This window comes from Nomascus leucogenys, chromosome 22a (assembly GCF_006542625.1).
Source record: "Nomascus leucogenys isolate Asia chromosome 22a, Asia_NLE_v1, whole genome shotgun sequence".
NCBI classification, from domain to species: Eukaryota; Metazoa; Chordata; class Mammalia; order Primates; family Hylobatidae; genus Nomascus; species Nomascus leucogenys.
The window spans coordinates 102605198-102632556 of NC_044402.1; the positions used below are offsets into that span (position 1 = coordinate 102605198).

The 27359-nt window shown below is 45.0% G+C and overlaps 1 protein-coding gene across 2 annotated transcripts in view; it reads left to right on the forward strand.

The window, feature by feature from the left end:
• The window catches only part of KIAA2012 (KIAA2012 ortholog), a 134779-nt gene that overhangs the window by 71005 nt on the left and 36415 nt on the right, over window positions 1–27359 (forward strand). For both annotated transcript variants that reach the window (XM_030804180.1, XM_030804181.1), the window contains exons 14-15: window positions 11300–11437; window positions 22349–22421. In XM_030804180.1, the coding sequence (XP_030660040.1) occupies window positions 11300–11437; window positions 22349–22421 (211 nt within the window). The remainder of the gene's footprint in view (window positions 1–11299; window positions 11438–22348; window positions 22422–27359) is intronic.

Sequence of the window (27359 nt, forward strand, 5' to 3'; positions counted from 1 at the left end):
CCAGACAGTCTTTGTTGTGGGGAACTTTCCCGTTGATTGTAGGATGTTAAGCAGTATCCCTGGCCACTGCCTACTAGATGCCAGTAGCACAACCCTCCCCAGTTGTGACAATCAAAAATGTTTCCAGACCCTGCTAAATGCCCGCTGGGGAGCGAAATCACCTCCAGTTGACAACCACTGGTTTAATTTTTTTTTTTTTCTTTTTGAGATACAGTCTTGCTCTGTCACCCAGGCTGGAATGCAATGGCACAATCTCAGCTCACTGCAACCTCTGCCTCCCAGGTTCAAGCAATTCTCTTCACAATAGCACCATTATTTTTTAGCTAATTATCATTGGTTTAAAATATTTAACATTAATCAGGTTTTTATTAGTTTATTGAATAGAGTCATCAGCATTCTCCTTTTAAGGATCTCAATCCCTTTTTGGCATTTTATCCCTCTAACTCTAGACTTTGGGGGACAATGAATTCATCTTTCTGAAAAACTGGAACTCAGAGCATAAAACTCTCATCCATTCAGATCCATCTATGTAAGCTTGGGAAAAGAGGGGCGCTGAGCCCACTTGTTTATAGAGCTGTCAGGGCAGAGGTTGTCAGTAAAGAGTATCAAAGTACAAGCTCAAACCTTAATTAGATTTCCCAAAAATGATTGCATCTCTTTGTTTAAAATAAGAAAGAAAGCATCTCACCAGTTTTCACATTGTCACTTTTCTCCCTTTGTTTGAACTATTTCCAGGCTAGGGAGAACAAACATCCTTTCTCACATGCCTTATCTTGGGTTTTGTTTTGTTGCTTTGTGGGGCTTAGAACGTTGGTAGTATCCTAAAAATCCTGTTAAATTGGTGTTATATCCCTTTCTTCACTTCTGTTTCAACCTATACTATTTCTTGAGTTCAGGTTTCATAAGTTTACAACAGTGTAAATTCATATTTCATCTTATGTATCCTAAGTTTATCTCTTTTGGATTTCAAAGAGTAGCCTGTAATTCTAGCTTACTAGGATTTGGTTTGAATAAACCTGTGTTTACCCCCATCTGTTTCCTTGGTGGTTTCACAGATGGTGTTCATATCCCCGTCAGCTCTCCTCTTTCAGGACCAAAAACAACACGCACTCGAAAAAAAAAAAAAAAAAGATAAAACACCTGTGGACACACTATGTTTTGTACAAGGGTACAAAGGTAACCTTTTATTTCAGTGTCCTTTTGAGCCATATCCTACCCTGCCTTCCGTTTAAGGCTGTTATCTGCCTTTGTATCCCTTGTGTCTGGCACAGTTCCTGGTACATGGGAGCCACTCAAAAATAAATCAACAGGCCGGGCGCAGTGGCTCATGCCTGTAATCCCAGCACTTTGGGAGGCCAAGGTGGGCGGATCACTTGAAACCAGAAGTTCAAAACTAGCCAGGGCAACAAAGTGAAACTAAACCTGTCATTAAGATCCATGTTCTGAATAGAAAAAGCCTATCTCCTCTAAGTAGAATTCAGAGATTGCACTTGTTTTATTTTCAGTGATAATGAGATGAAAGTTCAACTGATATTTTCCCCACAACTCACACAATCTCTGGGCATTTCCTGCCATTGGTCATTATGATTTGGTTTTTCCTTCTCTGGAAAAGCTTTGGGTAATGTGCAGATTTGGGGATGTCACTAGGCAACCTTCTTGGAGATCTCTCTGAGGATGACAAGTAAGATTGGTCACCACACCAATGCCTAAGAGAATACGCTTCTGCATTTCCCCATCAAGAGAAGTGCTCTTGACTCCCTACCCTGCCTTTGTTTCTTGTTTCTAAAGTCAGCTGTCTTTTCCAAGACACTGCCAAAGGTTCACCTAGTTCCATGCCTGTGCTCACTCTCCCTTCTCTCTCTCCCCACCCCTCTGGTTTTGTAAATAGCTTTGGTTGTGGAACTTGATTCAAAGGCTTTTTGAAGATCTAAGCAAACTTCATCTACTGGTTCAACCTTACCCACAGGATTACTTTGTCTGCCCCAAAACGCCCTAGACAATTTAAGGCTAATTTCCTGAGAGGGGTTTGTTTTTAATTACAAAAGGAAGCCTTTTATTTATTGAGTTTTCACTACAACTATCATTTATTCCAGTAAGTCTGTATTAATTGGTGTCTTAGCTGCTAGTGACACATAACATCTGCGTAGTTAATTTTTTTCCTTTTTTCTTTGTATTATGAAAAATTTCAAACATATGTAAAAGAATAGTATGATGAACCTCCACATACCTATCATAAGCTTTAACAATTATCTCCCCATTCTCTTGAGAGGGTCTTTTTTTTTTTTTTTTTTTTTGAGATGGAGTCTCACTCTGTGGCCCAGGCTGGAGTGCAATGCTATAGTCTCGGCCCACTGCAACCTCTGCCTCCAGGGTTCAAGCGATTCTCCTGCCTCAGCCTCCCGAGTAGCTGGGATTACAGGCGCCCGTCACCATGACAGGCTAATTTTTGTAGTTTTAGTAGAGTCGGGGTTTCGCCATGTTGACCAGGCTGGTCTTGAACTCCTGACCTCAGGTGATCCACCCACCTCGGCCTCCCAAAGTGCTGGGATTACAGGCTTGAGCCACCTGCCTGGCCGAGAGGGTCTTTTTAAATGGTAAAAACAGCCAATGCTTTTCAGTTTTACTACGCTAGGGTTTAGGATTATCTCATCCTTACGACATCCCCATGTAGTTGGTACAGTTATTATCCCTGTTTACAGATAAGGAAATAGATGTCAGGACTAATAGGGCCCCTTTCACACATGAACTGCACTTTAAAGAGGCCTAGTCATTTGGAAATCCAATAAAGCTGCATTTAAATCCCAACTTCTAGGCCAGGAGTGGTGGCTCACATCCAAAATCCCAGCACTTTGGGAGACCAAGGCTGGAGGATTACTTGAGCTCAGGAGTTTGAGACCAGCCTGGGCAACAAAGTGAGACCCCATCTCTATAAAAAAGTAGCAGCCGGATGCAGTGGCTCACGCCTGTAATCCCAGAACTTTGGGAGGCTGAGGTGGGTGGATTATGAGGTCAGGAGATGGAGACCATCCTGGCTAACACAGTGAAACCCTGTCTCTACTAAAAATACAAAAAATTAGCCAGGTGTGGTGGCACTCATCTGTAGTCCCAGCTACTCAGGAGCCTGAGGCAGAAGAATCTCTTGAACCCGGGAGGCGGAGGTTGCAGTGAGCTGAGATTGCGCCACTGCACTCCAGCCTGGGTGACAGAGCAAGACTCCATCTCAAAAAAAAAAAAAAAAAGCCAGCTGTGTTGGTGCATATCTGTAGTCCCAGCTACTCAGGAGGCTGAGGCAGGAGGATTGCTTGAGCCTGGGAGGTCAAGGCTGCAGTGAACCATGATCACATGACCGCACTCCAGTCTGAGGGACAGAGCAAGACTCTGTCTCAAAAATGAATAAAATAAAATAAATCCCAACTTCTTCCTTATAGGCTGTGTGGCTTTAGGCAGGCTATTTAACCTCTCTGAAGCACAGTTTCCTCATAGGGTAATACTATTTCCCTCATGGGGTCATGACAAGGATGAGATGAAACATATGGAAAGGGATTCGCACAATGCTTGGCAGTAGGCAGCCCCCAATACATTATAATCGTTACTGTTGTACTCTCCTGTCCCTTGCCTTGAACGCCATTATCAAACAGAACTTGCAGCTTGTATACAATCTAAAGGTTTAGACATGGAAAAGGAGAAGCTGGAAAAGCAGGAATAATTTAAAGGAGGACAATAAGTCAATCTACCAATTGTTCCTCCCTTTCCCATCCCCAACCCCCAATTCAAGCATCCCTCTCTCTGCCTCCCAAGTATCCTCCATGCCTTCTGGAGTGTTCACTGTGTTTCACTGTTTAAAATTCTAACCATTAGAGATTATTTTGGGTTCCTCATATCTCTTTGTAAAAGTTTCTTAATTGCTTTCCCCCATACCTAAGGAAGCACAGCTGAAGGTCTAGGGGCAGAGGGGAGGCAGGGAATTTGGGGGCCACGAGCATTGTGTCAGCAGGGCACCACGGCCCACAGCACAGGGCTGCAGAGGAAAATGTAGAGGTCGGAGGACAGAAGAGCCCAGTGGAGGGGAAGGGGTCAGGAAAGTGTGGGGGGCCAGGAAAGAAAAAGAAAAGACATTTTTCTTTCTCTTCTTCCAGCCTTCTGCTGTCAGGCATGATCAGGACTACCTCACCTTCATAGTCCGGCTGAATTTGGGTTAAACTTTTATGGGCGAGTCTGGGAATCAAAACACCATTTTTTTCCTAGTAAAAATTGACTGATTTAAAAATGACCTTTTCACAGTGGAATCAGTTTGCAAGTTGAGATTCCCTGTCTGTCAGTTGTCAGATTGCAAAAGTCCCACCAGACCCAACAAAACAAGGAAGTCACACAGTTTTGAGTTCAAGTTTTGAGTTCAAGTTTTGAGTTAGAAGGAGCTGGGGAGTTATTCAGATTTCCCACCTTTCACCCCTCGACCTCCCATCTCCCAGTCTAAAATAGAATGTGTCATCTCTCAAACACAGGCACAGTTCCGGCCTGAATACAGCTAGCCACCCCCTCACAGAAAAAGCTGGCTTCTACCTCCCCTGGGGCAGAAGAGATCACTATTTTGAAATTTTTCTCCTCCAGCTCCTGCTAAGCCAGATAAACAGTGATTCTGTTGTATCAACAAAGCACATAATGATGTTGAAGACAATAGCAATTAGAACTCACAGCTAAGATTTACTTATAGTAGAAGCTCTGGAATAAAAGTGTCCAGAGTTTCATTCAGAATTTCCTGGAAGAGAACAATGAGCTTAGCCCCATTTTCTAGGTAGGGAAGCTGAGGCACAGAATGACTTAGCCAAAGTCACGAAATGAGCCCCTCACAAGAGCAAAGACTGGAAGTTACCATGTTTCTCTTCCGAGGCTCATGTTTGCTAACTGTTCGGCTAATTTGCTAAACACTCAGGAGGATGTCAAATCTCCTTCTATAAAGTTGAGGACATTAAAAAATAGATGAAGACCAAAATTCCTGACAAGAGGAGAACAAGAAAGCTCTTGTTTGGCAACCAAACTAACTGTGTCTCCACCGTGCCTACTTGTGGAGCCCTCGCAAAACGGCCCACTCAGCCCATTTCACCAGCACCAAATTCCCTGTAGAATGTAAAAAGTGGGCCCAGACCTCACGTGGCCAAGAAGAGCAGGATGAGCCCAGGTGACAGGCGCTAGACCGTTGGGCACATTTGTGTGGGTGGAAGCCCGCTGTGGCTCGAGGGTTCTGCTGCTCCTCAGAAAGAGGCTATGCGGCCAGGCTGGGTTGCTGAGCTGAGATCCCAGGCGTCCGTCTGCCCTCCTGCACACTGGAGGCCTCCTCCCTGCCAGCCAGGGAAACCCAGACCGACACAGAACCTCAGAGTGAGGACTTTGAGGGTGGCCAGGGTGGTCGGCCTTGCCACAGACAGAGTGCCCTCCAAGTCAGCCTGAGGTCGACAATGTATACAACGCCCGGCCCACTCGGACCCCCTCCCTAGGCAGTCCCATCTCAGGGAGCCCAGGGAGTCCCAGGCACCCTCAGCCCCACCTCTGGCCCCATTCCCACTGCCCGCTTTTAGGTCCATAGGCTGCCATGGGCAAGGAACAACAGGACCCGGGAAAGCCAAACGGGGCAAGTTGCCAGGCCCTTTGCTCCTGCAGGAAGGGCCCCTTCCAGGATTTGGTTCCCCTACCCTAGCAGGGGGTGGGAGGACAGGGAAGCTCAGAATCCCAGCCCTCCTTCTCCCCTACCCCCAGTGACTAAATCTCTCAGATGTCTCTGTGCCCCTGGGACTCAGAGCCCACCAAGGGGAGTCGAAGGACAGACTATCAGCCAACGAGGGGATCCCGGGGGTCAGAGGAGGGACTGACTCTTCCTTTTGTTTACTCACAGGAGGCGACAAATGCCCTGTGTGCACAGAAGTTTGATGTGGCAACTTGAGAGACCACCTAAGGGTTTCAGCAAAGGCGCCCCCCACCCACTCTTCAAGCGTTAAGATAATGGCGGGGTGTGTGCCCCAGCACATTTCAGATCTTGGTTACAAAGGCCCTCCTCCTTTCTGTTTTCTTCCTCTAGCTCAGCTTGCCCACACGTTCCCGGAGCCTCTTGGCAGCCTGTTCTCTGGCAGAATGAAGTTGTGAGCTGCGTGGGAGGGAGTTAGACAGTGAGAGTGTTGCAGCCTCCTTAATGAGGGACAATCGCTCTTCTTGGAGCCATTAAGCCGCAGCTACAAAGATGGGGAACCCCAATTAGAAAGGAGTGGGAGAAGTAATGAGGAGGGCCCGAGGGACACCTACAGGACAGATCCTTATCTCTGGTGGCTCTGTGGGACCCAGGGTGGAGACGCAGCCACTTGGGTTTAGAATTTAATCTCCTTCTTAAGGTTAGACTTCCCAAAGTCTGTTTGGAGAGCCAACCCATGGTAGTGACCATTTAAAATATAACAGTTGAAAGGAGGAGGAAAAATTATTGGGGAGAAGAGTTTCTCCCTGGGTCTGTAGCTCAGATATTATAATCCAAGAGTAAGAAAGGAAACAGTAAGATGTGTCTGTAATTTTAATGGATGTTCTCTTTAAGTTTTGCTATATTATACATGTGTGTGAGTCTAGATATTTGTACGCAACCAATAGCTCTCCCTTTTTTCTGTGTGATAGCTCAACTGAATCACATTGTGTTTACAGCAAGATAATAATCCTGGATTTTCCATGGCTCACTCTGTCAGAGTATAAGATTAGCTCTTGAATTCATTAACAGTCATCTCCTTTTAAATGTCAGATAACTTTTTAAATGCCAAGTATTTGCGCAATGCCTTCTGTGCAATTCAAATCAGCTTTACCAAATTAACTCGTTAATCTTTATTGTTTCATTTACTAAAGAGAAAGGCTTCCAGGTGTTTTTAGCAGAACATAAAAATATTAAAGTATTTGCAGTACAATATAGGTGAAGGGATGGGTTCTGTTTTTCTGCTAAACATTTCACCATTCCATCAGTTTTTTTGGTTTGTTTGTTTGTTTGGTGTGGGGTTTTTTGGTTTGTTTTTTTGTTTTTTGTTTGTTATCTTTTTTTTGAGACAGAGTCTCGCTCTGTCGCGCAGGCTGGAGTACAGTGGCGCGATCTCCGCTCACTATAACGCTCACCTCCTGGGTTCAAGCAATTCTCATGCCTCAGCCTCCCAAGTAGCTGGGACCACAGGCTTGCACCACCATGCCTGGCTAATTTTTGTATTTTTAGTAGAAATGGGGTTTGCTGTGTTGGCCAGGCTGATCTTGAACTGCTGGCCTCAAGTGATCCAGCCACCTTAGCCTCCCACAGTCCTGGGATTACAGGCATAAGCCACTGCGCCTGTCCGTTCCATTCGTTTTTTAATCATCTCCACCAAAGTATTTACATAAAAGAAACAAAAAACCTTCAGGCATCTCTGCTTTCTTCAGTTCCCCCATTTTCCTTCCCTTCCATTTAACCTTGTGTTTTCTTCTCTCTCCTATACCTTTAGAGACCTTGACTCCTGATCACTCTTTATTCTTCTGTCTTTGCTCTCAACATACCCAAGAGCTGCAAGTGTCAGTTTTGATTGCTCTGCCACTCAGAAAACAGAGGGGTGCCTCATGGGGTCAAGGATGGAGCCCAGAAGACTGGGGCAGACAGGCCTAGAAATGAGGAATTCCAATTTCCTTTTAAAAGATCCTTACCTCTAAATAATCAGACCACAGGGCCAGGCGCGGTGGCTCGCTCCTGTAATCTCAGCACTCTGAGAGGCCAAGGCGGGTGGATCACCTGAGGTCAGGAGTTTGAGACCAGCCTGGCCAACATAGCAAAACCCCATCTCTACTAAAAATACAAAAATTAGCCAGACATGGTGGCACACGCCTGTAGTCCCAGCTACTCGGGAGACTAAAGCAGGAGAATTGCTTGAATCAGGGAGGCAGAGGTTGCAGTGAGCCAAGATCGCGCCACTGCACTCCAGCCTGGGCAACAGAGCAAGACTCTGTCTCAAAAAATAATAATAATAATTAAATAGTTCAATAAATAAATAATCAGACCACAGAGATACCAGCTACCATGATTGCTAAAGATAGATTCATCCAGGGCTGGCTCCAGCTTGTCATCCAGCTCTCTGCTCAAATGTCATCTCCTCAAAGCAGCCTCCTCTGACCATTTAAGCCAAGCGGCCACCCCCTTCCCATTACCCTCCCTCCTAGCACAATTGTGTTGTCTTCACAGACTAGTCACCACCTAAAAGCATCATCTTGCTTATATGTGTGTTTGTTTGTCTGACACATAGTAGGCACTTGATAAATATCAGTTTAATGGATAAATGAAAAACCAACCAAGCATGTGACTTTCATTTTTATTTTTGTATTTGTTATTACTTTTATATCTATTTATTTATTTATTTTTAGAGTCAGGGCCTCACTCTGTTGCCCAGGCTGGAGTGCAGTGGCATGATCATAGCTCACTGCAGCCTCAAATTCTTGGGCTCAAGGATCTTCCCACCTCAGCCTTCTGAGTAGCTGGGACTATAGGCACACACCACCATACTCAGCTAATTTTCTTTAAATTTTTTGTAAAGACAGGATCTCACTGTGTTGCCCAGGTTGGTCTCAAACCCCTGAACTCAGGCAATCCTCCTGCCTCAGCCTTCCAAAGTGATGAGATTACAGAGATGAGCCACTGTGCCGGACCTAGTATGCGACTTTCTTTCCTGCTTTCAATTTTCTGACTTTTTCTTCTCCCATCACTACCTCCTCTTTATATGTTTAATCCTTTTTTTCCTCCCATCTCCCAAATCCCCTTTCACTATCATTCATTCGTTAGAACACTTGAACATAATGAGCAAAAACAGTACTTCACATTCCAGTGGGTATAGAGCCTTCACTGAAAACATTCCATCAAGCTAGAATTGATGGCCCCTGAACATTAGGGAGATGAGCCATACGGTCAGGAGAATTGTTTTATCGAAAGATTTATAGGTCAAGGGGCTTGGGGAGACTTTTCTCAAAGCCTCTCAATTCCCCACTCTTCAATCTGAGCCCCAAATAAGGAGTTAAAGTAATTTCAGCCGTTGGAACTGGTCTTGACTATGCCTTTTGTTCTCCCGTCTAACACAAAATCTTCTCTTGGGGATAATGGAGAAATTTCTCTTAAATCATTATCATCTGATTTCTATTATTGTATCCAGTGATTCATGCGTGATTGTGGAGGCTAGAAAGCTTGAAATGCCTTGTCTGAGTCTAGCTTGGACCAAATGCTTTCATTTTATCGAGAAATGGAGAGGGACTGTCTCACCCTGAAAAGCTCATCAGATATGTGGCTGAGATGATAAAAAAAAATTGGATGTGTGTTTATCCAGAAAAATCTTTATCTCTAGCCACATTTCAAAGCAAAAGAAAAGGGTGCGGGTGTTCGTTGGAATGATGACTGTTTGTGGGGACTCACCAATTGTTAATTCATCATTAATGTTTAAAAGTAATATAAATGTTATGGGAGGGAGAGTTTATGACTGCCCAGAGAGATGGCCATCTGAGAGTCTCCTAGAAAATATGGAAATTATCAAATCCACACTCAGGGTGATCTCATGACATATTAATGTATGTGACCCCAGCAAATTGGTCCCAAAAATAATAAATAACTTTCATCTTTGGAAATGAGGAACCAGTGCTACCTAGAGGACTGTCTTCTGGAAGTCAACACATACTTCCTGTAAAGGTGTCTTCACTGCTCCCTCCTCCTTTGAATTGAGGTGGGCCATAACCTGTTAGTTAGTTACTCTTTTGTTCAGCAAATATGTATCAAGTGTGTGTTCATTTCCAGACCCTGTGCCAGAAACTGCTGGGACAATGGGAATGGAACAGCCATGGTTCCTGCCTTCAGGGGGCTTCCACTCTAGAGGAGGAGGAGAGATGGCTGCACAAGCCTGAGCAATCACTGTGGGCAATGGTGGGAGGTACTAATGCTCTGGGGGGGTCACAGGGGCACAGGGAAGCCATACTTGAAAGATGAAGAAGAGTCAGAAGAAGGGGAGAGGGAAGGACACGTGCAAAGGTCTTGCTCCGGGAGCTCAAGGGCTGGTGTCCGTGTGGCCCTCTGCACCTGCTATCCCCATAGCCAAGTAAACACTTCATGCAGATAGACCCTAGAACCTTCCCTCACCATCTTCAGAGCTTTGCTCAGTCATTGCTTTTTCGTGGGACCTTCCTTGACTCCCTGCTTAAAATTGCAGCCTCCACTTCCATCCCCAGCTATTCCCTCAGCCCACTTTGTGTTTTATTTTTCTCCCTATCACAAACCACCTTCAGACATACTTATGTTCCCCTTCCTTATTGATTCTGTCTTCCCTTTCAGTGGAATGGATGTGCACTCTTCATGAGGGTGGAGACTTTCATCCCTTTGGGTACTGCCCTATCTGCTCTGCCTGGCTTAGAAAAGACACCCAATAAATATTTGTTGTATGACTAAATGAAGCAGGAGAGATCATCCAGGGCCAGGCAGGAAAGGCTTGTAAACCTTGTAAGCCAGTTGGCCTTCCTCTTGAGGACAATGGCCTCTGAAGGTTTCAAGCAGAGAAGTGATATGGTCCAGTATGCATCTTCGAAGGAGCAGCCAGGTTGCAATGTGGGGCATGGGCTGGAGTGCAACTTCAGATCCAACTCTGTGGTGTCCTGAAATGTGACACCCTTTGTCCAGCCCAAAAGCTTGGAGAGCCCCCGGGGCCTCCCACACTCCTCTGTTAGCTCATTCTTCCTTCTCTCTCTGCTACATTTGTTCAAATCAGTCTTCCTAACATATCAAATTCATTTTTGTCATCTTGGAAAAAAATTAGAATCTTGCTATAACCATATTTACTGCAAAGCAGATTTGATAACCATTCAGCCACTATGTAAGTATCAAAAAGATCTCATTAAAAAGGAGCCTTCAACAGATGGTAATTTTAGCTCTGCCATATAGCAGCTAATGGCTTTGGGCAAGTTGCTTAACCTCCCAGAGCCTCCTGGTTTCCTGTCTGTATAATGGGAGTAACAGTACCTGCCTTACAGGGTTGTTGTGAGGGTTAAATAAAATAATTAAAGCCCTGGGACCTAGGAAGGTCCCTTTTTCCACTTCCATAGGTATTAATTAATAAACAGTCTTGGGCTATTTTCTCTCTATAGGGTCCTCTGTGTCTTCAACAGTAAAAAGAGGTGTTGCGTATTATTGTTTCAATGATTTTAAAAATTGCCTTCTGTAAATATTTGGGGATTTGGACTAGCTCTTGTTGCACTGTATATCATTCATATGAAAGTTTGGGCTTTCTGCTTCTCTTCACAGGGAGCCCAGCAGTCCTTGGAGGCAGCAGCTCAGAAGACAGGAGAGCCTCAAAGTTGTATAAATAAAGGGCTGATATGTTCAAACAGAAAAGGATTTTACACGCGCAAGCTGCACATCGACATGACGCCGTTCCTGAAGGTGATCTCACACTGAGAAGACGAGGGGTTTTATAGACACAAACACAGGAATTCCAGTGAATACACTTCTGCATGGTACAAAAACAGCTTCAGAAGTCCCTCAGAGCTCCTGCATTATCAGAAGGGACAGAAAATAGGCAGTTTGTAGCAGATGAAGAAAGGACAAATTAGGACAGTAATCACAGCCAGCCATCGGGGACAAATCAGTCGGGTGTCTGGTTTGGGTGGTGGGGGACAGGGAACAGAGAGGAGAAAGAGTAACTTTAAACCACCTCATAAAACAGTCAAATATAATTCATTTTATCTTGACAGTAGCTAAAATAATTGTTACTGTTTTACCACTGTCACTTGGTAGAGTTGATATTACTACTATAGAGAAGACTGATTCTTGAGTTAACTATTTAGACATCAACTACAAATTCCTTTCTGGATATCTGGCCTTGCTTTCTGTTCTCTAAGAGTTCATTGATCTCACAAGCTCAGCTTCAAGTTAAGGGTTCTGAGGGTTTCTATAGTGAGGATGGCATTTGTCCATCTTTGCAATACTCCCTCCAACCCCAGCATCGAACACAGTGCCCAACACATGGAAGGTGCTCATTAAATGCTCCATGGATTGGCCCATCCTTTTCATCCCACACCCCCTGGTTTAGGGCCCCTTTCCTACCCATGCTTTGCCCTCCTCAGAGCTTACTGAACTGGAAATAAATAGCCATGGAGTCAAAGAAACTGACCAGGAACACAGCCAGGCCTGGCATGGAAGGATCTCAGATCCTTCATAGTACCGTTGAGGAAATATTCCAGGCCCTTGATAAGAAATGACTGAGAAAGACAGGAATGGGGCAGAAGAAACCAAATACTTGCGGAGTGCATGGCGGTGGCTCTATCTAGTGCTGTAGACTGGCAGGGCCTTTGGAGATCATGAGGGTCACCCTCCGAATTCCCTGGGCTGCCCCAATCCCAGTTCTACAAGGTGGGGCTTTGATTAAGAGTCATGCATTTGCCCAAAATCTGTCTCTGTCCATGACTGGGCTCTGCTTTTCGGGGCTTCCTCTTAGATAGGCTCTTCCCCAAGGGTGGCAAGTTGGCCACCAGCTTCTATTTCCCAGGTCATTCCGGAACTGAATATAAACCAATGTGGGTCACTTATCCATACCCAAATTAAATGCCATTGGCCCACCCTGGAGCCACAGGGACTGAGAATGGGAAGAGAAAGGATGTCTGACAGAGGAAAATGGGGTACTGAAAACTATAAGAAGGAATTTCAGCTACTCAGGAGATGGAGGTGGGAGGATCGCTTGAGTCCAGGAGTTCAAGGCTGTAGTGTGCTATGATTACACCTGTGAATAGCCACTGCAACCCAGCCTGGGCAACGTAGTGAGACCCCATCTCTATAGAAAAAAAACTGCAAGAAAGAAGAATGATTCTGGACGTCAAAAGAAATTTGCTGCGAGTATTCAAAAAATATTACCATACTCTATGACTTATCTGGTGAAACTATCCCTTTTATTCTTAGCAAGAGTTTAGTTCTTCACTTAGGGCTGAAAGAATTATGAATCGTACTTTCTGGGAGGAAATATCATCACAGTCACCATTCATTAACCAATATTTGAGCACCTGCTATCTACTATGTGTTTGGCAGTTTCTGGGCATTTGGGATACATCAGTGAACAAAACAGACCAAGATCCCTGCCCTGCTCCAGGATAGTACAGGGAACAGACAACAGACCTAATACACAATCAGAGTGTGTAGCATGTTCAAAGGTGATAGCTGCTAAGGAAATGAAATAAGAAAGTGGCTCACACTTGTAATCCCAGCACTTTGGGAGGCTGAGGTGGGCAGATCATGAGGTCAGGAGATCGAGACCAGCCTGGCTAACACGGTGAAACCCTGTCTCTACTAAAAATACAAAAAATTAGCCAGGCGTGGTGGCGGGTATCTGTAGTCCCAGCTACTCGGGAGGCTGAGGCAGGAGAATGACATGAACCTGGGAAGCGGAGCTTGCAGTGAGCCCAGATCGCACCACTGCACTCCAGCCTGGGTGATAGAGTGAGACTCTGTCTCAAAAAAAAAAAAAAAAAAAGAAAAGAAAAAAGAAAATATGGAGCATCTAAGAACGCAGAATTCAAAGTGGGGAATTTTACAATAATTGCTTGTATATTTAGTATCCACAATGCTTTTGTATTACACTTTTTTGTCCAGCAATTTTGGCACAGTATTATAGAAGGAAAAGTGTTGTCATCCCTAAGGCCCACTTTCCTGTCCACTTCCCTCAAGACTCACAGAAATGGCAACTCAGCCTGCTTCCAAAGGACTCACGAAGTAAACGCTAGGTACACTTTCTGACTCCCAGGCCAGTCTTTGCCCCAAAGACCATGGCTTCTCTTGGAAATGTTCAGTGTTCACTGCTCTCCCTAGATAGACCTTCTCCTTATGGATGTAGTAGCTCCCAGGTTCCTAGGGATTGCCATGTAGTAAGACACAGTCTCAGGGTAGTACAGACAAAGATGATGAGTTCAAACAGAGAAGAGCACACAGGCTGTCCTCCACACCTGGAGCTGTGTGGAAACCAACTCATCCTATACATTCATTCGTGTATCTCCTTCCTGTCTGCAGGGCATGTCATTCATTTTTGCCTGGGGCATGTAGGAAGCATTGTACAGTTGCAGGGGATGAGGGTAGGTGATAAGAAAGGTCAGGGCAAAACAAGGGAATGGAAAGAGATAAAAATAATCACAGTTGCTAACATTACTGAGCACTTATTCTGTGGCTGGCTTTGTTCTAAATTGTATATGCATGCATTTATTTAATTCATAAAATGAATCTAAGTATGTAGATTTTCCATTTTACAGATGAGAAAACTAAGTCATTGAGAGGCTAAATAACTTACTGAATGTCACACAGTTGGTAAATGGCAGAAGCAAGATTTGGTCAGGCAGCCCAGTTCCAGTGCCTAGGCTCAACCATCTGTTATAAAGCTTCACTGCAGCCCCCAGCCGAGCCCTGTCCAATCAAAAACAGTGCCTATCATGTTAGCTAAGCATCCAGCACTCCTTCTAGAAAATTCCATTCCTGTGGACACATTCCATCTGCTCCAGGAAGATTTTCTGACCCCACAGGACTTTGTCCTTCCCTCCAGTCCCACCCAAGTTCTGTGGAGACAATATAAAGCTTTCTCTCCCACTGATCATTCGGTTGCCCTCAGCCAACATATTTTTATTTTTATTTTTATTTTTATTTTGAGACGGAGTCTCGCTCTGTCACCCAGGCTAGAGTGCAGTGGCGCGATCTCGGCTCACTGCAAGCTCTGCCTCCCAGGTTCACGCCATTCTCCTGCCTCAGCCTCCCGAATAGCTGGGACTACAGGTGCCCACCACCACACTCGGCTAATTTTTTGTATTTTTAGTAGAGATGGAGTTTCACCGTGTTAGGCAGGATGGTCTCGATCTCCTGACCTCATGATCCGCCCTCCTCAGCCTCCCAAAGTGCTGGGATTACAGGCGTGAGCCACCGCACCCGGCCCCCTCAGCCAACATATATTGAATATGCTCTGAGTATCAGACACTGTGATAGGCACTGAGGATACAGAGATGAATCATCTCTATGCTTGACCTTCTAAGGAGCCTAGAATCTAACAGGCAGATAAACAATGAAACAGGTAATAGCACAATGTTGTGGCAGAGGCAGGCTCACGTTACTACAGGAGAGCATTCATTCATTTTCCATTTATTGCATGTGAACTTCTCACATTTTAAGAACCTCTTTACAACGCCGAAGGCAACACTATTAGCCAATTATACAGAATAATTTGTTTATATTAGGCTTAGATTTGAGGAAATATGATGGATCCAGAGTACATCTGGGTTCATTTAAAAATCGAACCATGTCAGACACAGTGGCACATGCCTGGAATCCCAGCTGGCTGGCAGGATGATACCGGAGGATCCCTTGAGACCAGGAGTTTGAGACCAGCCTGTTTTCTTTCTTTCTTTTTCTTTTTTTTCTTTTTTTTTTTTTTTGAGACAGGGTTTCACCCTTGTTGCCCAGGCTGGAGTGCAGTGCCGTGATCTCAGCTGACTGCAACCTCCACCTCCCGGGTTCAAGCGATTCTCCTGCCTCAGCCTCCCAAGTAGCTGGGATTTCAAGTGCCCACCACCACGCCCGGCTAATTTTTTGTATTTTTGGTAGAGATGGGGTTTCACCATGTTGGCCAGGCTGGTCTCAAACTCCTGACCTCAGGTGATCCACCTGCCTCAGTCTCCCAAAGTGCTGGGATTACAAGCGTGAGCCACTGCACCCAGCTGAGACCAGCCTATTTTCTAAACCAAAAAAGAAAAAAAAATTTTTTGAACCATGTTTTTAAAAACTCTATTTGTGATTTTTCAAAAAGGTAATTGATGAATGAATAAGGATAGAGGTTTTTTTCAGGGACTTTTTAAATTATCAGGGTTAGGTCATGGTAGTAGGGAAGAAAATAGCAATAATGCCTATTAATGCTAGATATCAAATTGAATATCCTTATACTCCACACTGATATCAAAGGATGTGTATGTTATGCCCAGAACATCTGAAGAATGAGAAATAAGCTTCCACCTCACAGTTCCCACACAGTTAGCATATAGTGCCCTCAAATGCAAGGTAGAGGAATTGGCCTGAATACAGACAAGAGCCAGCCGTGCCTGGAGTTAGAGCTGCCCCACCTGTTTCGAGACCAGTCCCAAGCATTACTTATGTGGGCAGATGTACATGCATCCCACCAAGCAGAAGGGGCCTGCCCCAAACCCTGTGGATTTCACATACAACAGGAAAATAATGCTTGGCTTAGGACATCATCCAAAGATGGAGCAGGGTGCCTTAGGAGATAAGTTCTGGTCTCCACAGTCATTTAAACGTGCCTTGATGACCACTTGGCAGGAAAGTTGTAGAGGGATCACGAGCTGGTCTCAAGATTTAATGGTTCCAGGACACTTGAATAATATTCCCAGGAAAAAATATTTATGAGTGTGTTCTATTTCCAAAAAAAAAAAACGGAATTAAGTGTAATATTATCAATATTAAAGTGTCAGACTAGTAGTTGGGAAGCCCTGGGTGGGGCAGTGGGTACTTCTCTGACACTCTGATACTAAGTGACCTTGTGATGCTTCTGAGACTCCATTTTCTCTTTAATAAAACAGAGATAATAATACTGGGACCTGACAGGGCATGGTGGCTCCCACCTGTAATCCCAGCACTTTGGGAGGCCGAGGCGGGTGGATCACCACCTCAGGTGGTTCAAGACCAGGCTGGCCAACATGGTGAAACCCCGTCTCTACTAAAAATACAAAAAATTAGCCGGGCATGGTAGCATGTGCCTGTAGTCCCAGCTACTCAGGGGGCTGAGACAGGAGAATCTCTTGAACCCAGGAGGCAGAGGTTGCAGTGAACTGAGATCGCGCAACTGCACTCCAGCCTGGGCAACAAGAACAAAAGTCTGTCTCAAAAAAATAATAATAATACTGGGAACTCCATACCTGCCTCTCAACAGTGAAGCAAGAATTACATGAACTAATAGTTTTGAAAGAATGTTCACATCTGTAAAGGACTCAATTCATAAAGGAGAAAGGAACATTCACTGATCCCTGCTAAGGGCCAGGCCCCTCACATATTGAGCCTTGTGTAATCTTCCCGTCACCCTTCCCAGTAATTGTGCTGATCCCCACTGTGCAGATGAGGAAACCGAGGCTCAGAGATGATCAGTCACATGGCTGGCAGCAGAGGGAGCTAGGATTCAAAGCCAAAAAACCCCACAATATCAGAGATCTATGAGGTCTGTCAGTTCTGTTCCTGTGTACCTAGTTGTACTTCTTTGTTCTAGCTGCAGAATCCAAGAAGGGAGCAGAGATTTGATATTATATATTAATCTTTTTTATCTTAATAACACAAGATAGTTTATGATTTTTCATAAGGTCTTTTTTTTTTTTTTTTTGAGATGGAGTCTCGCTCTGTCACCCAGGCTAGAGTGCAGTGGCGCGATCTCGGCTCATTGCAAGCTCTGCCTCCCAGGTTCACGCCATTCTCCTGCCTCAGCCTCCCGAGTAGCTGGGACTACAGGCGCCCGCCACCATGCCCAGCTGATTTTTTGTATTTTTAGTACAGACGGGGTTTTACCATGTTAGCCAGGATGGTCTCGATCTCCTGACCTCGTGATCCGCCCACCTCGGCCTCCCAAAGTCCTGGGATTACAGGCGTGAGCCACCGCGCCCGGCCAAAATCATAAGGTCTTTAACAAAGACAACGTAGGGGACTTTTCTGTTGCACAGGAAAAGTTGTACTACCTTGAAGTTGAAACTTTCGAATGAGATCCTGATTTTCTTCCATCATTAAGAATGTATTGAAATTAGTCATTTATATTCATATATCACATGGTATGTTACATGGAATTTCCAAGTGTCTCTTCCTGGTTAAGCCTTTTGAGAACTCTACAATTATTTATTATTACTCCCATTTCACAGGTGTAGAAGCTGAGGTTCTACAATAGGTCATGCAGCTGGCTCAAGACAGGCTGGAGGCCACACTTCAGACTCCTGCAGCCCATGCTCCTCCATCCTCCCAGCAGCTCCCTAAGAAAGCCTGCTGTGGTCCTAAAAGTAACATGCCCAGCAGGGGACTGTGCATGAGAGTGGAGGGCAGGACGGCTGGAAGGTTTTCCAAGGAAAAGATAACCTAAGATCACTTGTCCAGCATCCGTCGGTTTCCAGTTGAAGAAACTGAGGCTCAGGGGTTAAGTAACTCCTATGGTCTGTAAGACATCAAGTGTAGGAGTTAGGACTTGAGTGCAGACAGCCTGACTGCAGGACCTGTACCTCAGCCACCAGAGAAAGCGCCTCTCACATGCTGGTTTCAATGCTGTAGTTTGTGTTCACAAAGTGTTTCTGACTCTTCCTCCTCCCCCAATCTTATAATACCACACTGCTGCCAATGCTCTAAATACAGCTCAGTCTTATCACTGGTTTGCTTGAAATTTTTTACTGTGTCCCCATTGGCCCTCTGGTTAAATTCCAAGCATCAAAGATGTATTTATTTTACAAATAGGAAAATATAACATGTGCAATTTTTCTTAAACTCCAAACTGTAACATGCAAGATCTGGCCTTTGTCTAATTTACACTGTCCACACACTGCCTCCGCACCAAACTATCCCCTAACCACCACATGCTGCTTCCTCTGCTTGGAATTGTTCTACCTTCCCTTCACTGCAAGATTTAGCACTGTGTCTGCCGGTAAACAAACTTCCCAGCCTAATTTAGCTTCACCTCCCATGAGGCCCTGCAGAAACCTGTCAAAATCTGCCACAACATTTATCACGCTGCATTGCAAACTGACTTGTCATTTCCCCACAAGTCAGTGAGCATCCTACGAATACATCTTTCATCTTTGTGCCCCCAGTGCCTATCTCAGTACCTGGCACACAGCAGACACTCAATAAATGTCCATTAGCTGAATGAACAGAGGAAGAGCAAACAACCTGGCCAAAATAACAAAACTGGGATTTGAATTTGCAGTCCCTCCATCTGTTTTGCTCACTCACCAAGTATTACTACCTGTTTCCATCACTCTGTTTTAATCATGCATTTGTAACTCAGACTAAAAGTGACATCACATTTTATTTAGGTTTAGTTTCTTCAATTCAAATTTTGAATCTGAAATATACTCAGAAGGTTTTTTTTCAAATTTAAGTAGAAAACATTGTGCCCTCCAGCTGCTCAGCTCCCTTCCCTTGAACAACTGGAGTTGCTAGTTTCCTGTGTCCCCTTCCTGGAATGTATAATGCATATATATAAGCAAATACGGATAGCTACATACACAGATAGATATTATATGCAAATTTTAGCATATTATACACATTGTTGAGAGTCTTTTTGTTTGTTTGCTTGTTTGTTTTTTTAGATGGAGTCTCACTCTGTCATCCAGGCTGGAGGGCAGTGACGTGATCTCGGCTCACTGCAACCTCCATCTCCTGGGTTCAAGCGATTCTCCTGCCTCAGCTTCCCGAGTAGCTGGGACTACAGGCACCCACCACCACACCTGGCTAATTTTTGTATTTTTAGTAGAGACAGGATTTCACCATGTTAGCCAGGCTGGTCTCGAACTCCTGACCTCAGGTGATCCACCCACCTGGGCCTCCTAAAATGCTGGGATTATAGGTGTGAGCCACCACACTTGGCCCAGAGTCTTTTTTTTTTTTAATTACTACATCTTGCAGTTCTACGTTAATTCATAAAGAGATGCTTGTAGGCCGGGCGCAGTGGCTCACGCCTGTAATCCCAGCACTCTGGGAGGCCGAGACAGGCGGATCACCAGGTCAAGAGATCGAGACCATATTGGCTAACGCAGTGAAACCCCATCTCTACCAAAAATACAAAAATTAGCTGGGCGTGGTGGCGGGCGCCTGCAGTCCCAGCTACTTGGGAGGCTGAGGCAGGAGAATCGCTTGAACCCGGGAGGCGGAGGTTGCAGTGAGCTGAGATCGTGCCACTGCACTCTAGCCTGGCAACAGAGCGAGACTCCATCTCAAAAAAAAAAAAAAAAAAAAAAGAGATACTTGTGCTTTTTAATGGTTGCATCATATTCCATTGCATAAGCTAATAATAATTTATTTAACTAGTCCTCAATTGATGAGACATTTAGGCTGTTTCCAATCTGTTGTATAGAATGAATGACTTTAGATAGAAGTTATTTCACATGTATATTCTTTTTTTTTTTTTCAAGATGAAGTCTTGCTGTGTCTCCCAGGCTGGAGTGCAGTGGTGTGATCTCAGCTAACTGCAACCTCCACCTCCTGGATTCAAGCAATTCAACTGCCTCAGCCTCCTGAGTAGCTGGGAATTGCAGGTGCATGCCACCACGCCTGGCTAATTTTTGTATTTTTAGTAGAGACAGGGTTTGATCGTGTTGGCCAGGCTGGTCTCGAGCTCCTGACCTCGTGATCTGCCCACCTCGGCCTCTCAAAGTGCTGGGATTACAGGTGTGAGCCACCACACCTGGCCACATGTGTATTCTTATATCTAAAAAAAGATAATTCTTTTGACACTTTTCTAAGCAACATACAATTGAATTGACAGACTTTCAAATTAAGACTATTTCTTTTTCTAACAAAGACTCACATGAAAATATTTTTCCAAATCCCTGAGTTTCTCTATCTCCCTCTCCCACTTTGTGAAATGCGAAGATATTCCTTGCCCCTGAAGGCTCATGGCTGCATGTTGTTGAGACTGAAGTTTGATCCTTCTTGGCATTAAAATTCTTCCAAAAGAGGAAGTTTGACTCTCCCTTTCAATACAGTTTCTTGTTAGATGAAAAGGCTTTATAACCAGGGATTTTTTTTTTTAAGTATCTCTTTTCTATTCTTCTAACTTAGCCTCTTACTCCTTTCCATTTATTCAAGGATTTTTTTTTTTTTTTTTACTGTACCAGGCCAAATTGACTTTGTCTCCAAAATAAGAAACCCAAAAGTAAGAAAATTATTTACCTGTGTTAGCTTTTTTATGTCAGTATATATCATCAGCTACAAACACTAAGCTAACAAGTGAGAAACAAACATACAAGGTAAAAAGCCACCAAGTGAGGGAAGTCAGAGGGGAATTAAAGAGAGTGCCAAAATAGCAGATAATTAGTTGTCTCTTCTCAAAGCAGGATGCGGCTTTGATAACAAAGTGGAAAGGTGACTGTCACTACAGAATGAGGGTAAACCCGGAGAGACGTCCAGGACCCTTCATGCCAGATTCCATCTCTAGCACCGAGATGAAGCTGTGGGTTGAGCAGGGATCCAGGTGACAAAGGCCCAGATCTGGCCTCATCAGACACACGGGGCTTACTTCAGTCACCACCTCTACCTGCCATGTTACTTTGGCACTGAGAAGCTGCTCTTCCAACACTCTAGAGAAGAGCATGATTCTCAGTCCTCGCTGCATATCAGACTCACCCTAGAAGCCTTAAAATGCCCCAACTCCAGCTGTATGACTATTATTATTTGGAGTTAGGTCCTGGGAATCATGTTTTCTAAAACTTCTCAAATAATTCTAATGTGTAGCCAGGGTTGGTAACCACAGTTACGGAGATTTCTGGGAGGAGGGATTGCAATCAGCTTGTATGACTCAAGGAAAGAAGGAAGAAGGGATCAAATGTGATAAGAAACCAAATCCGTGGTAATCCTGAGGATGCCACAAAAGGCCTGTCTGACCCTTTGGCTCCCCTGCTTTAAATCCTGAATGCTTTCCATTTGTTCTCTAGATAAAGACCAAAGTCCTCAACCTGCCTTCAAGGCCATGGGGGTCTGACTCCTCCCAACCCTGCACAGTTCTCTCAGTCTCTGCTGTAGTCACACTAGTCCTCCCTCAAGTCCTGGAGGTGCCCTGCTTCCTTCTGCTAGTTGGCCTCTGTCATGACATCCTTCTCGCCTTCCCCCAGTAAACTCCTACATGCGTTAGGCATTCAGCACTGCACACATGAATGGGATAAGACCCCATGAAAATAACTACAACCAGGAAGTAACAGTGCTCAATGCTGCTGCTGCCAAGCCTGCCTGGCCCTGGCTTTTTTTTTTTTAAGAGACAAGGTCCAGGGTCTTGCTGTGCTGCCCAGGCTGGACTCAAACTCCTGAGAACTCCTGCTTTAAACAATTCTCCCATCTCAGCCTCCCAAGTAGCTGAGACTACAGGTGCATATTATTATGCCCAGCCCTGCCTGGCTCTTTAAGCCTGTTTAACACTAGTAGCAGCCTTCCTGGAGACTTCAGTAAAAACAAGTTGACGAAGAAGGAGAAGAAACCACTAAGAAAACTGGATTCCCTTTTACCAAAGGTCGTGGGATCACAGAAGTGTTTAAAGTGTTTGCGTTTATTGTGTCTAATGTATTCTTTGTTGTGTTAACCCAATAGGAAAGCGGAAATGCACTGGACTATCAGGAAGAAGCAGGGAGACCCCTCAGAGAAACTCATCACGACGGCCAAGGTAGAGACCACTGGGTGGGGCTTTATAATCTTACAGCCATAACTGTCAGATGAACTTTGCATTGTTTAAAGATGTTAATGGGAGGCCAGGCATGGTGGCTCACGCCTGTAATCCCAGCACTTTGTGAGGCCAAGGCAGGTGGATCACCTGAGGTCAGGAGTTTGAGGCCAGCTTGACCAACATGGTGAAACCCCATGTGTACTAAAAATACAAAATTAGCTGGGCGTGGTGGCACGCCTATAATCCCAGCTACTCGGGAGGCTGAGGCAGGAGAATCACTTGAACCTGGGAGGCGGAGGTTGTGGTGAGCTGAAATCGCGCCACTGCACTCCAGCCTGGGCAACAACAGCGAAACTCCGTCTCAAAAAAAAAAGAAAAATGTGTAAAGTCACAGATTTTGGATTTCACCCTTAACTTGATCTTTTTCTGTTTATATCTTTTACCATGTCCTTCAGTTGACATCCAATCAAAAGTAATTAATTTTTATACTAGCTTTACAAGAGCTTGTTGTTTTGGGGATATCAGACAACAATATATTATGGTAGCCTGATCCTGGGTTTGGTTAAGCTTCTAAGCAGATTTCTGTTCACATGAGCTCTTACCACCTCCATTTTCAAGGCAGAGTGACACTAGCCAGGGAAACATGCTCCAGTCTTCAGATCTGCCATATCATGAATCACACATGCAGAATGTAAACACTGACAGGGCTTGGCCAAGTGTGATGGAGGTTTTAGGCAGCACAAAACATGGCCAAACCTAAGCAATGACCAAGTCAGTCAAAACAGATTTCCTGTCTCATGACGGAAGAGCAGGCACCAGCTGGATTGCATAAAGGTTATTCAGACCATGTTTAATGCAATGAAATATCACCACAGAAAATTAAAGAAGGCATTTTCCTGTCCTGAATGATAAACACTAATGTTCAGAAAGGATTTCAAGTATTTGAAGAAAAAAGAAGAGGGAGTGCCAAGGAATTTTTTTTAACTATTTAAGGATCAATTTTCAGCCAGACACAGTGGCTCACGCCTGTAATCCCAACATTTTGGCAGGAGGATCACTTGAGGTCAGGAGTCTGAGACCAGACTAGGCAACACAGCAAGATCCTGTCTCTACAAAAAATTTTAAAAATTGCTGGACATGGTGGCACATGCCTGTAGTCCCATCACTCCAGAGGCTGAGGCAGGAGGATCATTGGAGCCCAGGAGTTTGAGGCTGCTATGAGCTGTGCTATGATCATGTGCCACTGCACTCCAGCCTGGGCAACAGAACCAGACCCTGTCTCCAAAAAAAAAAAAAAAAAAAAGGATTAATTTTCTCCCCACAGATCTTAAGGCTAATTATCAGGATTTTTTTTTCTACTCTAAATTAAGTTGTGATCCTCATGGTTAATTATAAGCAGTGAACCAGTTGCCACCTGCAGTGAGAATATCATGAGTCTTAGACTTGGTGAGAACACTTCAAGTTTCCACAAGACAGGTCAAATCAGCAACCTCCAAATCAAAGTGGCTTTGAAAAATTGCTCTGGCTTTAAATGCAAAACTTTCCACTTTCGGAGGCTGATGGGGGGTGGATCACGAGGTCAGGAGATTGAGACCATCCTGGCTAACATGATGAAACCCCGTCTTTACTAAAAAATACAAAAAATTAGCCGGGTACGGTGGCGGGCGCCTGTAGTCCCAGCTACTTGGGAGGCTGAGGCAGGAGAATGGCGTGAACCCGGGAGGTGGAGCTTGCAGTGAGCCGAGATCGCACCACTGCACTCTAGCCTGGGCAACAGAGTGAGACTCCATCTCAAAAAAAAAAAAAAAAAAAGCTTTGCACTCCTCTACCCCTGTCCAAAATCCAGGGAAAGAATAAAATTTTAATTCTTATTTCAATTCTTCTTTATTTCTTAGGCCAATGGTTCTCAAACTTCAATGTGCATCAGAATCACCTGTAAGTCTTGTTAAACTAAAGCTTTCTAGGCCCCGCCCTCAGAGTTTCTGATTCACTAGATCTGGGCTAAGGCCTGACGATTTGCATTTTTAGTAAGTTCTCAGGTGATTCTGATGCTGGTAGACCAGCAACCACAGTTTTGAATCACTGCCCTGGGCCTTGTTTCCAGTATGTATTTCCCTGAATTTGGCAGCAACTCAATTTAACCTGTTCTTTTAAAAGCAGTAGGAAGGAATACTGGACACAGTCACTCGTGGTTCCAACCCCAGCACTTTGGGAGGCAGGAGGATCACTTCAGACCAGGAGTTGTTGGAGACCAACCTGGGCAATATAGCAAGACCCTTCCCCATGCCCTGCATCTCAGCCTCTAAAAAAATGTTTTTAATTAGCCAGGCATGGTAGTGAGGGCCTGCAGCCCTAGCTACTCAGGAGGCTGAGGCAGGGGGATCCCTAGCGCCCAGGAGTTCAAGGCTGCAGTGAGTTGTGACTGCACTGCTGCACTCCAGCCTGGATGACAGAGCAAGACCCTGTCTCTAAGAAAATAAAATAATAATAATAATCGGTAGTGGGGAAGGAATTGGTTGGCAGGCACTGTTTAGGCAGCATTATTGTGATCAAGAGCACTGATTATGTAGTCTGATTCCCAGAGTTCAAGTTCTAGCTCCACCACTTACTAGCTGTGTGGCCTTGAGTAAGTTACTGAACTTCTCTGGGCATCTTTTTTCTTCCTCTGTAAAATGGGGGTACTAACAGTACTTATCTCATGGGGTGGTTGTGACAAAGAAGAGTTAACTATGTAATGTGCTTAGAAAAGTACCCGTCATAGGGCCAGGCACAGTGGCTCACACCTGTAATCCCAGCACTTTGGGAGGCTGAGGTGGGTGGATCACAAGGTCAAGAGATCGAGACCATCCTGGCCATCATGGTGAAACCCCATTTCTACTAAAAATACAAAAATCAGCCAGGCATGGTGGCACGTGCCTGTAGTCCCAGCTACTCGGGAGGCTGAGGCAGGAGAATCACTTGAAACCAGGAGGCAGAGGTTGCAGTGAGCAGAGATGGCGCCACTGCACTCCAGCCTGACGACCAGAGCAAGACTCTGTCTCAAAAAAGAAAAAAAGAAAAGAAATGAAAAGTACCATCACAAAGTGCTCAAGAAGGGAAATTCATCTACTTTTTAAAAAACTTTAATAGGAGCCACAATTTGCTCCTTGTCAGGAGAGCCTTATTCTAAGGTAATAACATAATGATTTCTTTACTCTCCCAGTCTCGGCGGCAGAAGGGGTATTGGGGGTTGCTTTTGGGGGATGCATGTAGTCCTCTGCTTAAGTCCAGGTGTGGGCAGCAGACCCAAAATGAATGAAGCAGCCTTCCAGCCTCTGCATTCAGTGAAGTTACTGTGACATAACTCCTTGGGACATGACAGAACTGCTTTAAGAGTCTTAGGAGGAGTGAGAGATTCGGGGAACCCTGCATGAGGTGCAGGGGGTCCTTAAGGAGCAGCCTGGAACAATGTGGGGGTGGGGATGAAAGGCAGGTATTGTGGAAACTATCAGAAACCAATAAGCCATTTCCATCATTTCTGTTCTGTCAAAAAAAGGAGGCCCAGAGCCCTATTGCCTTATTCAAGCGACGGATGTGTAGTAGATAGGATGTTGGTACAACTATTCTAACAAAGCCAAAGTAAAGTGACTTCAAACGAGATGGAAGGGTTATTCCTCTCTGATGGAAAAGTCTGAGCTGGCAGGCAGGGGGTCCCTGGGACCCATGAAGTCTAATTCAATTGCACAAATGCTTATTGGGTGGCTACTAAGTACCACCTATAGCCCCATGTGTTATGTGAGCTGCTTGAAAGCAAGGATCATGCCTTATTCAGGCCTGGTAAATGTTTCCTAAATGAATGAATGAGTCAAATGTATGAATGAATGAATATGCTGAGTATTCAAGGGATTCAAAGATGACAAAACCAAGTTTCCTACCCTCAGGGCCTCACAGTGAAGACTTCAACTGCAGGCATGATGTTCCCTGTGAGGAAACAGTGCCTCCCAGGGTTACTAAGGTCACAGCCCTCTAACTAGGGTGCAGTCAAGGAACCTACAGCCGCCAGCCAGAACCTGCATCTTCACCATAGACCCAGAAGCAGCCAACAGGCAACGGGTGACTAATGCTGATGGGGAAGGAGGACACTGGCTCTCTCAGCTTCTCAGTCAGTGTCCCAGCAGCCAATGCCCTCATTAACCTGATAAGGCTGGTCTAATTCGTGGCTAGTGTACCAAGTCCTTTCATCATAGTGCAGTCTAGACCAGAGATTTTTGTAAGAACTACCTATCTAGACCTGTTCTAGCTAGCACCTGGAAGCTTATGAGAAAAGAGAATCTGGGGTCTCACCCCAGACCTGCCTGTGTTATAACAAGGTCCTCAAATGATTCATATGCCCATTGATGTCTGGGAAACACTGGAATCTATTCATCGAGGAAACTGGGTTTCAGATTCAAAAGACATGGATTCCTTTACCAGCTGTGCCTTTGATTAAGTCTGTAGTTTAGGGAAGGGCAGATTGCTTCTCTGGGCCTTGGTCTCCTTTCCCATCAACCAAGGAGGTCGGGATGGATCATCTCTAGGGCCCCATCCCATTCTCATGCTCTGGCCATCTATGAGTCGCTCAGGCTTGCACAGTGGTAGGCTGCACATCCAGGACTGGGGCCGGGCCTCCTTCCCAAGCCCATCTCCCACCCCCACTTCTGGGGAAGGCCGGTCTGCCACCTTCACTGTGTCCTACATAAATCTCTGCTACCACCCAGCCTCCCTCAGGTGACAGCCTGGGAGTAGGCCATCCCTGTGCCATTTGTGAGCGCTGGCTCAGTGCAGCAACAAGTGAGTGAGAGCTCAGTGGGTCAAGATAGGAGCACTGCTTTGCCATGGTTCTCCTGCATGTCGCGAGGACGCCATAAACCTCTGGGCCTCTGGAGGCTTCCACTTCCTGATCTGAAAATAACAAAAGTG